Below are 16,002 nucleotides of genomic sequence, written 5' to 3'. Positions count from 1 at the left end.
ATATTGGTTAACGATTGCCCTCGTTGCTGAGGTGACGGTGCTTCCTCGCCATCTGGCACAGTGGGTGGCTCGTTAGACGCTCAATCGCTTCTTCCCCTCTTGCCTTTTTCACGTCGTCACTTCACCCATCTCACCACCACCACCACCCTTTCGTTTTTTGCACCCTTGAGCCATCTCTCGCATCACGCTTTTGTTTTTTCACCCTTTGGGAGCAGCAAGCAGCGGCGGCAGAAGCAGCGCGCCGGCGGTCACGGCGGTGGCAGTGGCGGTGACTCATCGCTTTTCTTGTTCTTTTAGTTCTTTTTTTCTGTTTAAATATCTTTTAGAGGAACGGTAAGAGAAGTGGCAGGTATGTGAAGTGACAGTGGTGATTTGTTTACAAGCCATGCTCTCCTCCGTTAAGTAGCAAGCACCCAAGTGGTAGGGGAATGGAGGGAGGGGGGGTATACAAGCCACAAGCAATCAGGATTCGAACATTTGTTTGCTTCAGCACTTTTCCCTAGCGGTATTTGTATATTGTCAGCATTTGCGCCAGCATATTTAGACAGGCTGGTATCATCTGGAAAGTGTAACTTTGCGTGGTGACAGCAAAAAGGCGCCGTAGTGTAGCCATTTTAGAGGGTTTGGCGCCAGCAGGAAAAGTCGGCTTTACGTGAGGAGAATAAGCATGGCCCTGTGGTACAGTAATCTTTAAGGCTTTGTGTTAGTATCAGTACATCAGTTCTGTAACTACCCACTATCCCATCGTTAATAGTACTTTGTACATATTGGTACCGAAATCATTGAACTTGTAGTACCAGCTAAAGACTTCAATTTTGTCCGCTGTCTTAGCTTGGTTAAAGGGGCCCTTAAAGACTGTTTTGAGTATCCATGCAATTAATTCACTGGAAAAGCGTGTTACCTCACAAATTGAAAGCCGCAAAAATTTTAAGAATCTGTCCAGTATGAGCGGAGTTACGAAGATTTGTCACATGCTGCAATGACATTCTCTCTCCTCTCGCCCCGGCAAAAGCGCTGGAAGCTGAGCAGGGAGAGAGGGGCAAACAAAAAAACGTCACTTGCGCCTCGTGACCTGGAGGATTTTTTCTTTTTTTTTCTAATACGCAGCTTTTTCAGTGCGATCGCGGGCGCACGCTTGGACAAGTGACGGCTTCTTGCGGTGAGCTCTGTAACAACCGAGCGCGCCATGTTCGAATCAGCCAACGGCTGATAGATGGGCTTACTGGGCTTAATTCCGTGATTTGTCGAGAGAAGAGAAAGCTATCTTTAGCTGACTTTGATGATTTATTGTGAATTCCAGGCCGCGTTCTGTGCTATAATGCTTGGCTCGCGTGTTGTTGGGAGCCTCTACTACCGAACAGCAGCATTTTCTGACCATGCTCAAAAAGTGCTTCAGGGCCCCTTCAACAAAATTACTGTAAATTGAGAGCATGAAAGGGATTTCCACTATTTTCGCTGGGCTGTCCTTGGAGTGTTTGTATTCTTTGGTTGCAAAAGCCTTGTGTGATGAACTAGACAGAATAAAAACAATTAATCAAAGGTGTTTTAAATTGAAGCTTGCTTCTGTAGTAATTAAGTGCATTGCTGAAATAAAAAAATGAGGAGGGTTTAGCTTGTAAACATATTGCCATTTGTTATTTAACATACGACCTTTTATGTGATAGTTTATTAATTCTATGACAGTAGATTCCCGCTAGTTCAATCCCACTTGAGAATGACTGGGCCAGTGCATTTCGTTGCCTTCTCAATTAATTTTTGAACAGAATTTTGTTACATAATGTTCCTTGGCAGTAGTTTAGTTGAACACTGCCATCTGCATTAACTATATAGTGGTTATGCAACTATAAATGCATTTTAATATTTGCTAATGTACATAATTGATCATCTGGAATGCTGAATCAGTGTCATTTAATTGCTGTCATTTACCCAGCAATAGTCTGACCTATCGCGCCTGTATGTACCTGAGAGGGGGCTCTTCATCTTTGATCAGAAGCGATTTTTTTTCTTCCCGCTGTCATTCCAAGCAAGTTATGTTATGGTCAGCTATAGTGCGCACCTGCATGTTTAGAGTTGATGAAGGATGAGTGTGCTATGAACATATTTACCTGACAACTAGAGTTCAGTGGTTGGAGGAGGAGATTATTCTGTCAGTAGTGTTATGTGCTGAATGTGGATGCATTTGTTACTCATAAACCGTTCATAAACATTCGCATTAAGAGCTAAGTGGAAGATAGCAGGCTAGCACTTCTTATGTGTGCTTGTACAGGTCGTTAGTAGTCTACTGCTGGATGCCATTACCACATTCTTGGTTCCCTGTTGTGGGACAGAAAGCCAGGCAACATTTACAATATGTAACTTATTTTTTTAATTTGCATATGTCACAGTAAACAGGCAGCCAAATGTAAATATGGCCTCAGAAATAAAGATTAAAAAGATTAACCTTTTGACATCTTTAATAAAGGGACTAAATACTTTCTCTGCCCCGAGAGAATTTCTCTGAACAAAAATGAAGGGCCGCCTCTGTGGTGCGCGCAATCAAATCTCATTTTTTTGTGAGAACGCAATACTGTGTTGCGTGCAGGGTAGTTTCTTGTGCCACAGTTTCAGTTTCTTGTGCCAGCTTTTGTTATAAATTGTACCGCCTAGTTGTTTAGTCTCCGCGTTTAGTGTTGACAAATTAGTAATTGGCAAAACTAGTGTTGCATACTAGTGTAGTACTAGTGACTGCTGTAATATCAGACAATAGGGACACTACTAGTATTGCCTATTGTTATATGTTTTGTCTGTGTCGTTCAAAGAAGCAAGCTTTTCATAGACAGCAGATATATTCCGCTATGCTTAATAGTACGTAGTGCAGTTATTTGCTTCTAATCCCAGCAGCTAACTGTATTGTAGTGATTAGTAGCACGCTTCCATGCTTTGCACTGTTACAAGCTGTATTTGTAGCTGTGTTGTCAAGTGCTGTCCTTTCTAGCTCGAAAAATGTGTGCTGCAACCATTAACATATAGGTCACAAAAGGTAGGATTGCGGCGAGTCTAGCAGCAGTGCGTATTATTTGACTCGAGAACTTGTGTAACTGGGTAAACGTAACACAGTTTCAAAGCTTAAAATTTTCAATATCATAAAGTCGTAGTTTAAGAGGAAATTTCAATCAGTCTGTCAATCCATTTTGTGAAAACAAGGATTTAGAACTCTTTAAATGCAAGGGTTTATAATCTTGTATGTCATAATAATCCCAAGTAACTGTACAAGCTACCAAGAATGGACTGTGTAATTGCAGTCGCATTATGGACACTATACTAGTAAACCAGTAATAATTTGGGTGGCTGCGAGGTAAGGGCGTTACATTCGGTTTTTCAATGTAGGCAGCCATCTTAGAGCTTTAGAGAGTGCAATGACATTTGCAAGCACGAAGGGAGGGCTCATAGTCTGTTAAATTGAAAGCAAGCAGTAACATTCAGTTTCGTGCTGTTAAAAAAAATGAAAAGCTAGGTGGACCTGATTATAGCGACAACTCATTCACATTCCATGCTTTCAAGACAGAACGTGGGTTTAGTGCAAGTTCCTGAGACAACAGCTTACATGGTTTCCATTTTTCTTCCTACTTCTCCTTACGGTTAGTGTTGTTGCAACAACAAGAAATTGAAATTGTTGCTGAAATGGAAAAACAGCACAAAAGACACGGACAGAGGAAAGATCTACCGTACATGAAGGATTTTACTACTTTCACTTTATTTGCCTACACGAAGTACAGTTTTAGTTAGCATCGATTTGAACTCTTTTCTGTTAAATCTTTTGTGACGCTTAGCTGTTCAGATCACCAAGTTTGCGTTCCTGCTTTGGAAGTTGCATAAATAAATATATATATATGAGAATCATGTCATGGCTAGATAGGCACCTAATCTCGATAGGTTGTATGCTCCACTTTCAGCTTTAGTTGGTCGAGGCGAGTGTGAAGACATTGTGTGTGATGCCCGTGTTTCTTGTGGGTGACTGGGGTCACAGGGTTCTTGAGAACCAAGTGGGAACGGCAGAAAGAAAAACGCAAGCGAAAGAAGGAGATGTCTTCCAAGGACGCTTCGACCACGAGCGGAGAGGCGTGAGTATCGGACTTGTTCGTTTTTTTTTAATAGGTTTGTTATCTTCATCTCTCTTCCTGCGCATATGGCTTTGCATTGCTTTCTGTGCATCTCATAATCATCATCTAAGCTCGAGAGGCAAAGTGGGCATTAGCTCACAATTGAGGCATGCATCCATTCAAGCTATGGACAGGCTTCTATTTGCGTCACCTCTTGTTTCTAGGTCACTCGAACTAGGGGTAGATACTTAAACTGAGTCGTATGCGCACACTGTAATCTGAATTTTTCTTTCTGAGAATTCCCCTAAAAAAAGAGGAGGTTCGTTCATCCCCAGTTTGCTAAAGCCACTAAGCACAACCTGCGATTGTCGCAAGGCGCTCATTGCCCTAATGAGCCTGCATTGTCAGGGGTATTCCACCGCTTTCAGAACGGTTTGTTGGGAACAGTGGAAATGAGTGTGGTCTTTCTTAGCACAGGTGGGGTTAACTTCTGGTCATATAAGTTGTAATGAATTTGATTTTCTGAATATTTGCATCATTTTATTGTTGAAGCAGATCATATCGTACCATTACTTAAAAAAAAGCTTTGTTTTTATTGAGTTGCTATTGCTAAATTTTGCATGTAGTTATTAACTCCGTAGCAACATATTTTCTTACTTTTATGCTGCTCTACTTAAGAAGCTAGTGGGATGCAGAATAGGTTAAACCTCACAAGTTGCCCACACAGAGCACTTGTTTTTCACTGGGAATCGTTTTGTTTCGCACAGTTGGAAAATTGTCTTTTTTTCACTTGCCTATTTGTTGTCTATTTGTTTTTTGTTTTTTCACAAAGCACTCAATTTTCGCTCGTGTCTTGGATGTGGTGTTGGTCTGGTTGATGTGCTGTAGATTGACTAACTGCACCTCCCTGTGCAAATGTTGCCACTTGGGAGTCACGTGTGCCCTCACGTGTGCTTGCTACGTGTCCACTAACACTGCTGCTTGTGCAATGTCAGAGGTGCGCTCTCACGTTCAAAGCTTGTCGATCTTGAATGTGGATGACAGCCAAACGTCTGCCAAAGATCGCACAAAATAAATGCGGTCATGAAGTATAAAAAGCCTCCCAATCTTGGTCATGTAGCTGCCATGTAAAAACTGAAAATTGAGCAACTTAACAACAGCTCAGTTACAGGCCAACATGCGATGTATAGCAGGAAAGCAGTAATATTGCTATCAAGCAAGAACAAGTACAGCCATGTTCTGAGCATGGATGGTAGAAGAACAGACCTTCAGTACAGCTTGAGATTGGAAAATTTGTTAGTGATACTTCAATTTGTGAAGCACTGGGACACCCTGCGGACATTTTTGATGTCTCCAGGCTAAAGAAAGAAAACCTGCAGTTTTAATTACAAGCCGATTGTAAGTTTCAAAACGGAAAGAGAAAGCACTTAGAGCGCATGACGAATTCCCGTAACCCCGCCCATACTTGACAGATTTTTAAAATGTTTGCGACAGTCAATTACTGAGGCAGTAAACGGCACAAAAAGGAGGGGGACGAAGTGAAGGCACCAACTGACGAACATGGGCATCTTGCGTTCGAGTCTTCTTTTCCTCCTCATCCTTCTCGATTCATACCTATTTTTCTGAATTTCTGAACTAACTAGCTCGGCAACAAGAGCTGTTATGGCGAGAGTGGTCTTTTGATGAGAGAAAGAGCATTACACCTTTTGCAAGGGGTGTCGCAGGACTCCTTGTAACGTAGATACTTAAAGCAAATCTCATGCACGAAGCGAATGCTGACCTGGACGAGTTTCAGATTGAGCGCAAAACACGTCTTCTCCTAAAGCAAGGCGGCCGCCTGGGTGGCGCTCGCTCCTCAGGGCACGAGTCGCTCTGGGCCGAGCCGGCGGCAGTGGCACCCTGCACGAACCATCGCCGCCCTGCGAACGTAGCACGCTCCGGCGGCTCTCGGTTGAACAGCCTCGAGCCACCTCTGACCTCGATTCACTCTTCCACGTGCCGGTCTGCACGGCAACCACGGCAACCACTTCGGTGGTGCGTGTGCCCACCAGGTTAGTTGCTCTAGTGTGAGGCGGTGGCAGCGAGCAGTAGTTGGTATGCAAATGATTCTCGGGCTCCGAAAGCTGTGCAATTGAAAGTGGGAATTAGAGTGATAGGTGCAATGGTAATGTGTCCGTCTGTGAAATTCTTAAACTTATAAAAATCTTGTTCTTTTATCCTGTTCTACAATTGAGGAAGCATAATTAGGTATACCCTCTGCAGTAGCAGCCGTTAGTTGCAGAAAAATGGCTCACAATCTTAGCTTCTCAATGTCACAGATACATTTTGTTGAGGTTAGAATGTACTAGTACACTTATGTAGTCTTTCAAGTTTACATGAGAGGATACCACGGGGCTCAAGCAATCTTTGAGTCCTTTGCTGCAGTATCCCTCCCTAATATTGAGTTTCAACGTGCAACAGGCTTACTACTTCGATCAGTCAACCAGTCAAAGGTCTTTCTCTAATTAGGATGCTATAAGGAATGACCATCTGAATAACAAGGTAGTAGAGACATAGGAAGGCTATGCTACTATGAATCAATCAATCAACCAATAAATCAATCAATGATTGATAAAGCAAACACACAAATAGACTATCAAAGATCTCTGTGGTATAAGGATTGAGAATCTAGCACACGCATATGAAGACTTTGCTACAAGACTTGACGTTGTTTCTGTCTTGGGTGAAACTGTGTGTTTGTGTGTGTGTATGTAGTTTTCACGATGATCCGGTAAGGTGCCCCTTCATGCGCCACTACAAGAATACCATCATATCGGTGTGTATTGGGCAACAGCGTGAGGCTAGCGGTCGTGTTGGCTTTGCCTACTAACGTTGCTGCTGCGCTGCTACTAACAAGCTCTTTGTATACCACAGCTTCTGCATGCATTTTTGTTTCCACCGTGCTTGAATTTGTGTGTTCACTACACTGTTTGCTCTTTACTTTCTCACTTGTGCGCTAACTGCACGTTTCACTTTGGTCTAGAGATTATATTTGTGTAGCTGTGTTGTTTTCACCTGGACATTATTTGAATGCGTGGAACTAGGAAAGTGAAATGGAAGTGTTAGTCATAAGCTTGAGTATTAAAGAAAATGGCATTCTGTGTTACTGAGAAACCAGCTTAATGAATGAAGCAATTGTTTTGACGCTGTGTTTGCACAACAACAAATGTATGCCTTACAGAAATAATTTCACTGTCTACAGATAAAGGTAGCTCTTTCTCATTTTGTTTGTCTCTATTAGAAACAGCTTAGATCAGCTCAGTAATTCAAATAAAAATGCAGGAACAAAACCTTTGGAATGCAGAACATGCGGGTTGCTGCTCGTGTCTGTGCAAGTTGACAAGGTTGATTATGGCAAAGATATCTGAAGTTGCATTGTTCTACAATTTAAAAGGCTTCCTACTAAATATATTTATATGCATATTTTATATATTTATATGTATACGTATTTTATCACACAGCTTTTTTTTTTTTTTAGCGATGTTCCGATTGGAATATTTTGATTTACTGCCAACAGTGAAAAATTGTCACTTGTTGCTGGCTACACATTGAATCTGATAAACAACTCTTAGAAGATCTTAGAAGAGCGTACCCCGCAAATTTCTGAATTTTCTCAGTAAAAGTTCTCAGGCCGTGCAGAAAATGTATAATTGTAGGCAGCTTGTATCTTGTATAATGCATTTGACAAAGCCCTATGTTTCACTCAAGCGTTTGAAGGTTTATGAAGTATCGACCTTGGAAAATAGTTATGAAAATATTCTCATTAAATTGGCACCTGTTTCTTTTCCTGCTTGTCTGGCTTCTTCCTTAGAGACAGCAAGGAATCTGAAGAACAGGTGAGTTTGCCTTTTGTTGCTTTAACAGAAGCTTTATTGAGCTTCGTCATTACAAATTGAATGGCTGAAGTGCTGTTTACTGCATTGGGACAAGCATTATACACAGCACTTTCTTCTGTAGAACGCCGAAGTCGACGAAGAAGGTTATACAGTACGGCCATCATCGGAGCGTCACAAAGAAAGTATCCTTTGTCTCGCTCAATGTTATCAGACTTTTCGATAGTAGCATAACGGTGTGGTGCTATTTAAGGTGGTGCCCTCCACTGCTAAAGAATGCACAACTTTATGCTATTTTCTTAACCACTGGCTCCTTCAGATGACAGGGACAGTTTTTATTCAAGTTCAGACGGTGATTCAGGTGAGACCCTTTTCTTCATTTGCATGGTTGAGCGACAGTATGACAAAGAAGTTTCAACGTGAATGACTGGCCGTGTGAAGTTAACGATGTTCTTGAAATATTGAGAAGAGCTGTTCCTGTGATGTCAGCTTCTTGTTAATAAAGAAGGCTCATCCACTGTAACAAACAATCTTTCCTCTGTGATGCAGCAGGCAAGTGTTTTGTTGTGGAGCCAACCACACATCTCCCTCCTAAGATTCCCAGTAGGACCAGCTGGGATATTGCCCTCCTAATTTATGGTGTGGCATGTGGCACACTGCTAACAATTGTCCCAACTGCTCTGCTGAGAGGTATCTATCTCGCAGGTTCATGCCAGGTTGGCTTGTAGTTGTTGTTCTTGCCAGATGTTGCTGCATGATGAGATTCAGATGAGCATAAATATGTTCTTCCTATTGCTGGCTGGTACAAAAAGAAATGTTTGGATCTAAGTTGACATTGGTAACGAGTGAATTCTCCAAGTGTTGTTGGCACGCTCCCCCACGCCACCACATTTCGCCGCCGTGTCTCATTTCTGCATGCTTCCATGGGTCTATGGTGCGCAGACGATGAAGACCGCGACCGAAGGATCCACATAGAAATCAAGCCGCTGAGCAACGGGGCGCCAATGAGTGCGAGCGTTGACGAACTGCGTGCCACTATTGGCTCGTTATCACTGTCACCGATTCCCCAGCACTCTGTGAGTCTGCCAGTTTCTCTGTTTTTGTGTGCTTTATTTCTGTTTTGTCACTGTCATGATGTGTAGTAGCTGTTGCGTTGTATGCCTTCTTACACGTTTTCATGCTTGCTATATTGTTGGCAGACTTTAGCTACGGATGTCAAGGTTCATTAGTTTCTTGTCTCTATGGCCACAATTCAGGGGAGATTGAATTCGTAAATGCTCATGCTTAGACATGTGTGTGCATGTTAAGGAATCGTTGGCTATAAAAATTAAGATTTATATGAAGCATTCCACTACAGTATCTGTTATATCTCTTGTATTTTGATGCCAATCAATCAATCAATCAATCAATGTTGCATTTTTTGCAAAGGTGTTTGGCTGAGTGCGTATTACTCCACTGATGTATTCAATTTGAAATAAAAATATATAGAAGTGTAAACACTGCCAAAAGCTTCTTTTATTGAACCTATAGTAGCTTTTAAAGCGATGGAAACAAAAAAAAAAACATTTTTTTTTCATAGAGACGTAGTTGTTGCAGAGGTATTGCGAATATCAGAATTAGTCCATGTGACTCTGTGCGCTTAGCTACAGTCTACCCTTTGGGATTCACCTTGTATATAGATTGTGATGCTTTTATTACTGCACAGATGGGTAGAAAAAAGCTCTGTGCCAGCTACGTTATACATGCTAGCTAACCCACTGAGCCACCGTTTCAATAGGTTAAATTTCCTTTTTGAATTAACTTCAGAAAATTAATCATGAGGTCAGTTGGTTAGCTTTGTCACCATTATGGAGAGATGAAAGTCCAAAAACGGTTTTCTTTTTTTTTTCTAAAAAATTTCATACTTTTTGGTTTTATTTGCTTTCACAAGTTTAGTTTCTCTACTTGCATGACAAAAATACTGAACATTGTTATTAAACTCGAAGTAGGTTAAAATAGCTTTTAAAGAGCACAAGCTGGCTACTAAAAACTAGGAAGAGCTCATGATCTGGAGTCCCCCTGCAAATTGCCACCTGGCTGCTTGCCATGAGGAGTTGATTAAAGCCACATACTCAAAATAACCTTGATTGCCAAGCTTTCATGATGGAAGAAATAATCTTAAATAGTATATCTTCTTCGCACAGATGAGCTTTCACTTATACCTTTAAAATATGTTTTTCTCTCGGTTCATTTTTGGGCAACTTCATGAGCTTGGACATCACGATTTGGTACTTCTGGAAAATGATCGGGATGAAATTTTTCTCACATATACCTTAACATATGAAGGGTGCAAGTATGTCCTTTAAAACTCGATACCACCCGTACAATTATTATGAACCTAAAGTAAGCAATTTGTAGAGGCTGAGGATTCTAAGAATTCTCACATTACAATTTGTCTTGACCATCAAAATGTTTTATATGCACTTTCTTGATAGTTATTTGCATTCTACAGTTAATATGGAGCAGTATGAGCCATTAATGGCTCAGAACTATAAAATATTAGTGACATAAAATGTTCGTCTAAAAGGAACTATACTCTACACATTGTCATGGCACAAAACGAAAACTGTGGAATTTACTATAAAACTAATTAAAATAGTTGAAATCAGTACAAAGGCCTATATTTACAGCAAAATTTTCATTGCTGTAGGCTGTAGATTAACACTTTTCTTATTTTTCCAAGGGGAGCCGTAAGATAGCACTCCAACTACAGGTGAACTGTAGCTCAATTTTGCACATGGTTGCGCAGTATATCTGGTCACATTTATTTTGTTAAGATCGATTGATGCAAACGTAATTGCCATTGAATTTCACTGGTGAACGTAACTTCAGTGAGCCACAGCCATAGTTTGGCTTTGACTGCAGTCGGTGCGGCAGTGTGTCAAGTTTACTAATTTGGCTAGTCAGCGGACTTGTTGACCAGCCACTCGTGAAGTGAAACCTAGTTGCGCTTGGCCACTTACTGGCGCATCGAAGGGGATGAACGTGGATAATGTTCATTAATGAAACTTTCAGTTGTCGGTTATGCATTCTTTTTGTGGCCTTCCCAGTCTCGCCTGGCATTGATTTCATGCTCATTTCTTTCTAACCGACTCGCCCAATGGTCCGTTCTTTTTAAGTTAGTGATGTGTGTCGCACACTTGTTTGGAGTGTATGTCTTTTTTCCTGTGCCTTTTGTGCATCTCTTGTGTACTTTTTTCTTATTTTCCCCCTCCCCCTTCTTTCTTTGGCACGGGGCACCGCACTGCAGAGTCGGAGGCCAGAAACGCTGTACATCAGGCACAAGGTAGCTCGTAGTATATTCCAGTTGCACGCAGCCGGGAATGAGTGTGCTGTGCCCATGTGTTGCCTGAAACTGCTGCTTGAGTAGTCCCCGACCTTTTTTTCCTCGTTTGTAAAACTAATGCTTTTCCGGGACAATGTGGGTCAGCTTGGTAATGTCACTTTATCATGGTCAGGGAAAGTCACCTTAGCATTCCGAGAGCATTCACTGTAAAGCCAGCTTTTAAAATGCCAATTTGCCCTCTCGATAGTAGCGTAGTTGATTTGGATTTAGTGTGTTTTATGAAACTAAATTTCACACAAGATGTCTTATCACAACGATGGCAGTGTAGTCAGTCTTGCACTCAATGCGTATATGTAAACTTTGTGCATTATGTCAGATGAAAAAAATGTGGACGTGGTACATCAGCGAAGCACCAGCATTGCACTGTGTACAGTGCAGAGAAAGATGAATGTCCATGTATTTGCAAATTGGGAGAAGAGTCTGTTTCTTGAAAAATGCTTTTTTTATTTATTTATTTTCTGGCTACCTCTTTTCACCTAAAACATTGCTTACACTCTGTAATTAAGCTTTGTGTGTCACGAGCTGTGTATGGCCAATGCATCACATTGACATGACTACTGCTAAGTTATTAGAGGTAATGTTGTCTTAACCCTTTCAGTGCCTGGTTCTAATGAAAATTGAGCACCATTTTTTTCTTACACTTGATAAAGTTATGACTGTGGCTAATTTTGGCTGATATGCTGAAAAGAAAGTGACTTGGGTGATGACAAATACCCTCCTGGTACAACAGAGAAAGCAGTAGTTGAAAGGGATGAAAGATATCTTGGAATCATTCTAGAGAATGCACATTGATGAAGCATACTTCTTCACTGTTTAAAGGGGGCGGTGCCATAGTAAAAACAGCAACAGACAGAGAAAAGGAAAGCCTCCATCATACATATAAGAGATGGCAACTACCTTCAAAAATCGTAGCTTTTGCTAAGTTTATTTTTTATTAATTATTTTTTATGGAGATATATCACCGTGCCTAGCAGTACATAGACCGTAGACTACCCATTCCACCTGTTGGCCTATTCTGATAGAGGTGTTTCGTAGCCACTAAATGGGGAGGGGGGGATTAGAGAACAGGGGTAGTTAATATCCTAGTAGATACTAAAAGGAAAGAAAATGGATCTGGACAGGCCACGTCGTCAAAAGGCCAGGCAACAGATGGTCAGTTAGAACATAGGAACAGATACCATGAGTTGGGAAGCATGCAGGGTGATGGCCAAGGAGTAAGTGGGGCGACGAAATTAATAAGTTTGGCAGTATAAAATGCAATCGGCTCATGCAGGAAATGGTGAGTTGGAGTCCATTCATAGGGGCCTACATCCTGGAGCGGACATAAAATGATGATGATGGTGCAAATGAACACATTGAGGGAGAGGAAACAATAAACTTCCAAGAAAGATAAAACAGAAGGTGAAACCACCTCAGAGCTCACGAACTTCATGCTAACAAGCACAAATTTCTGGACAGATGTATCACTTGTGTGCTCGGGAGTATGGGTGTTGGCTGCGGGATAGAAACACATTGAATGTTCGTCATTTCACTGAAAGGGTTAACACAAGTGTGTGTGAGCTAACTTGCCAAACTTGTGATTGAGTGCTTTGGCCTTTTGCATGTTTACTCATTAGCTATGCGAGGTGTGTCGTGGGCACGCGCATGAATCTGTGTGTATGCCGTATTTGTGTGCATCTACAAATGTACGCATGTTCGAGCCTCTCTTCCTGTATGCCAAAAAAGGAGAGTTGGGTGCTGTATCTCGAGATGAGATACAGCACCTAACTAGCCTATTCGCAGATGATTGCGTTATATATAAGGAGGTTACCGAACCGAATGACAGTAGCATCCTACAGTCAGATTTGTTAAAACTCACAGGGTGGTGCAACTTGTGGCAGATGCACATCAACGCTGAAAAAACCAAACATATTAGATTTACTTCCGTAGCCAACCCCTCATCATCCGTCAGATACATAGTCAATAGCACCGTAATTGAGATCGTTTCATCCACAAAATACCTCGGCATTTTCTTTAGTTCCGACCTAACCTGGAACAGTCACATTGAATACATCACCAGCAAATCATCAAAAAAACTCGGTCTTTTGAAACGCCGCCTCAGATGCGCATACTTGAAAACTAAACTTCACGCATATCAAGCTCTGATCAGGCCTTCACTAGAGTAGGCGTCAACCATCTGGCATCCACACACGGCAACGTTATCTGATATGCTAGAATCTGTACAAAATAAAGCAGCTCGGTTTATCACCTCCTGTCATTCTCGCCACCAAAGCGTAACATGTCTTAAGCGTTCTCTGAACCTTCCATTGCTTGCCACGCGCAGAAAGTTGTCCCGCCTATGTTTTTTCCATAGCTTATATCATAGTGACTCGTCATTTTCCCGATCATTCATTCACCCGGCTCCCTACGTTTCTGATCGCGTTGGTCATGCACATAAGGTCAATGCAATATATTCACGCACTAAGAAATACCAATTTTCACCTCTGCTGTTATCCATTAACGAGTGGAACGCGCTGCCCTCAAACATCGTCGCTATTACAGAACCCTCCCTTTTCCAGTCTGCAGTACTAACTTACTTAGAAGTTGACAATAATTTGTAACCACCATTGACATTTAATGTGTAACGCATGCTTAGAGAATGTTTATTGCTATTTCTTGAAATATGTTTCCTGTTATGGTGAGCTGCTTACTGTGTTTTTTGCTTATTGTGTTATTAGTAATGTTGTTTGGGCTATCGGTCAGTTTGATTACTAGTATTACTCCCTGACATGTTGTTTTACTGATGCTATAGTAACCTCTTGTATGTATCCCCCCTTATGTAATGCCCTCTGGGCTCTTAAGGTATTTAAATAAATAAATAAATAAATGAGTACCGCGTGAATGAACCCTTACTGTTAAATTTGCGTTTATGCTTTAGGTGATACAGATTTACGTAACCTTTCTCGGAGTCATTGCCTTTTTGATTCCCAAGAATACTGTACAGTACTCGCGTATTGGAACGCCACAATTTAGGGCGTAGCAATGCACAGACTTTCGTTTCCAGCATCTGCAGTTTGTCATGGGGGCGTAATTTAGGCATGAACACTTATATCGGAGCCAATATTACCTTTAGGGGTCAGATTCATAGAGACATGACGTGGTTTTTCGCGAGCTGGGTGATTTTGTCATGTTCGTTCTTTTGCTCTCCTTTCTCTAGAAGTAGTTGTCGTGCGCGAACATTGCATGCTAGCGATGGTTTCTGCTTGGTTACGGTCCTGACACTGGCTGTGCATTCATCGCAGGCACGAAGAGCGTACAACAGCGCCTCGTCTACGCCAGACGAAGCACCCAAGAGGCCAGGAAACCAAAGTTCAAAGTGAGCTTGCGTTTCGTGCATTTCGAAGCTGCTGCCTTCTCCTTTAGGTTGCTCTTTTAACGTCGAAGCCGTTGAAGCTTTTTGTTCGGCCGTTTTGTGACCAGGAAACTAAACCATGCCTGGCGCATGCGATTCAATTACCTTGCTGGCATGTGTTCCCTTCGTCCCCTTCTTCGTTTTAGAATTAGCTAATAGCCAATCCTAAAACATTCTAGTAGATAGCCGCTACAAGTAAAGACAGTTTTCTCTTGGCAACGTAGGAGGAAGGAAAGAAGAAGGTAGAGGATGAGGTTGGTATGCGGAACTGAATTGGGTATGGTACCAAGGAGCTCCTAGCGTGGCATAGCCGCAGATAGTGTAGTATAGCAAGGGGTGGGAAAGAGCGAGAGTGGTGTGAGGGTTGGTAGGAAGGAAAGGAGGAGAGGGTGATATAGAAGAGATAAGGAAAGAGCAAAAGAAGGAAACATGAAAAAAAAAGGAAGAGAAGGAAGATCTCAATCTGTTGGCACTCGCTGGCCCCACTGTTTTCTGAGATTGCACCGGCGTACAACTGGCTTTGATTTTTTCATTGTTCAGTTAATTACTTGTTTCCAAACTCGAGGCAAGCTCTCAAATGGTGACTGTGTGATAAGCGAGGGAGCAATAGCGCAACCCTGTAACGACGTGCTCGTAGCAAGCAAAACCTTAATTTGCGCAGGAGAGGGATGTGGTACATTGCCATACCACTTAGTCTTCACCCTTTTCTGATACCATGCATTTCAAGTAAATCTCAGGTGCATTTTTATCACTGGGACTTGTTATCCTGGATTACCATCATGGTTGGCTTGAAGAAACGTCACGGAAAAATCTGGTTTATGTTCTTCGCTTGCTTCAGCTTATTGGAATGGTGGGAAGAAAAAGTACTTGCACGAATTGTTTTGACAGATAGTGACTGTCAACTTCTCTTGATAAGCCTGTTTAAACTGCACCTTTTGTTCAGTAAAATTGTAATCACATTGGAAAATCTAGAAACATTTTTTTTGTCTTTTTAAATAGTTTTGTTATATGAGAAATCATGTATGAATTATAATTGATTATCACTTTTTCTTGGTTTATATAAGCCTTGCAGTTTGTAATACTCTGAGATGCGAAGAGCAGCTCATTCAATTGAACATAGGCACGTTTGCCAGCTGTTCTCAAGCCATCAGGGAGCATTTTGAACATGTAGCTGTAAAAAAAGTAATTTCAATAAAAAAAATATGTTTGTCACTAAGCATGGGCCCTGGTCTCCCATCAAGAGGTTCTAGCTTTTTTTTTTTCTGGTATAGACAC

At 41.6% G+C, this 16,002-nt stretch overlaps 1 protein-coding gene across 9 annotated transcripts in view; it reads left to right on the top strand.

Annotated features, from left to right (window-relative positions):
* The window catches only part of LOC119181027 (F-BAR domain only protein 2), a 79,872-nt gene that overhangs the window by 45,183 nt on the left and 18,687 nt on the right, over positions 1-16,002 (top strand). For 4 of the 9 annotated variants that reach the window (XM_075875287.1, XM_075875284.1, XM_075875283.1 and 1 more), the window contains 8 exons: positions 4,007-4,100; positions 5,909-6,130; positions 7,930-7,954; positions 8,076-8,136; positions 8,271-8,312; positions 8,894-9,027; positions 11,241-11,276; positions 14,618-14,691. In XM_075875287.1, the coding sequence (XP_075731402.1) occupies positions 4,007-4,100; positions 5,909-6,130; positions 7,930-7,954; positions 8,076-8,136; positions 8,271-8,312; positions 8,894-9,027; positions 11,241-11,276; positions 14,618-14,691 (688 nt within the window). The remainder of the gene's footprint in view (positions 1-4,006; positions 4,101-5,908; positions 6,131-7,929; positions 7,955-8,075; positions 8,137-8,270; positions 8,313-8,893; positions 9,028-11,240; positions 11,277-14,617; positions 14,692-16,002) is intronic. The other 5 variants (XM_075875289.1, XM_075875288.1, XM_075875285.1 and 2 more) reach the window with 3 other exon arrangements.

Source organism: Rhipicephalus microplus, chromosome 10 (assembly GCF_043290135.1).
Source record: "Rhipicephalus microplus isolate Deutch F79 chromosome 10, USDA_Rmic, whole genome shotgun sequence".
NCBI classification, from domain to species: Eukaryota; Metazoa; Arthropoda; class Arachnida; order Ixodida; family Ixodidae; genus Rhipicephalus; species Rhipicephalus microplus.
This window is presented reverse-complemented; position numbering and strand designations above follow the sequence as displayed.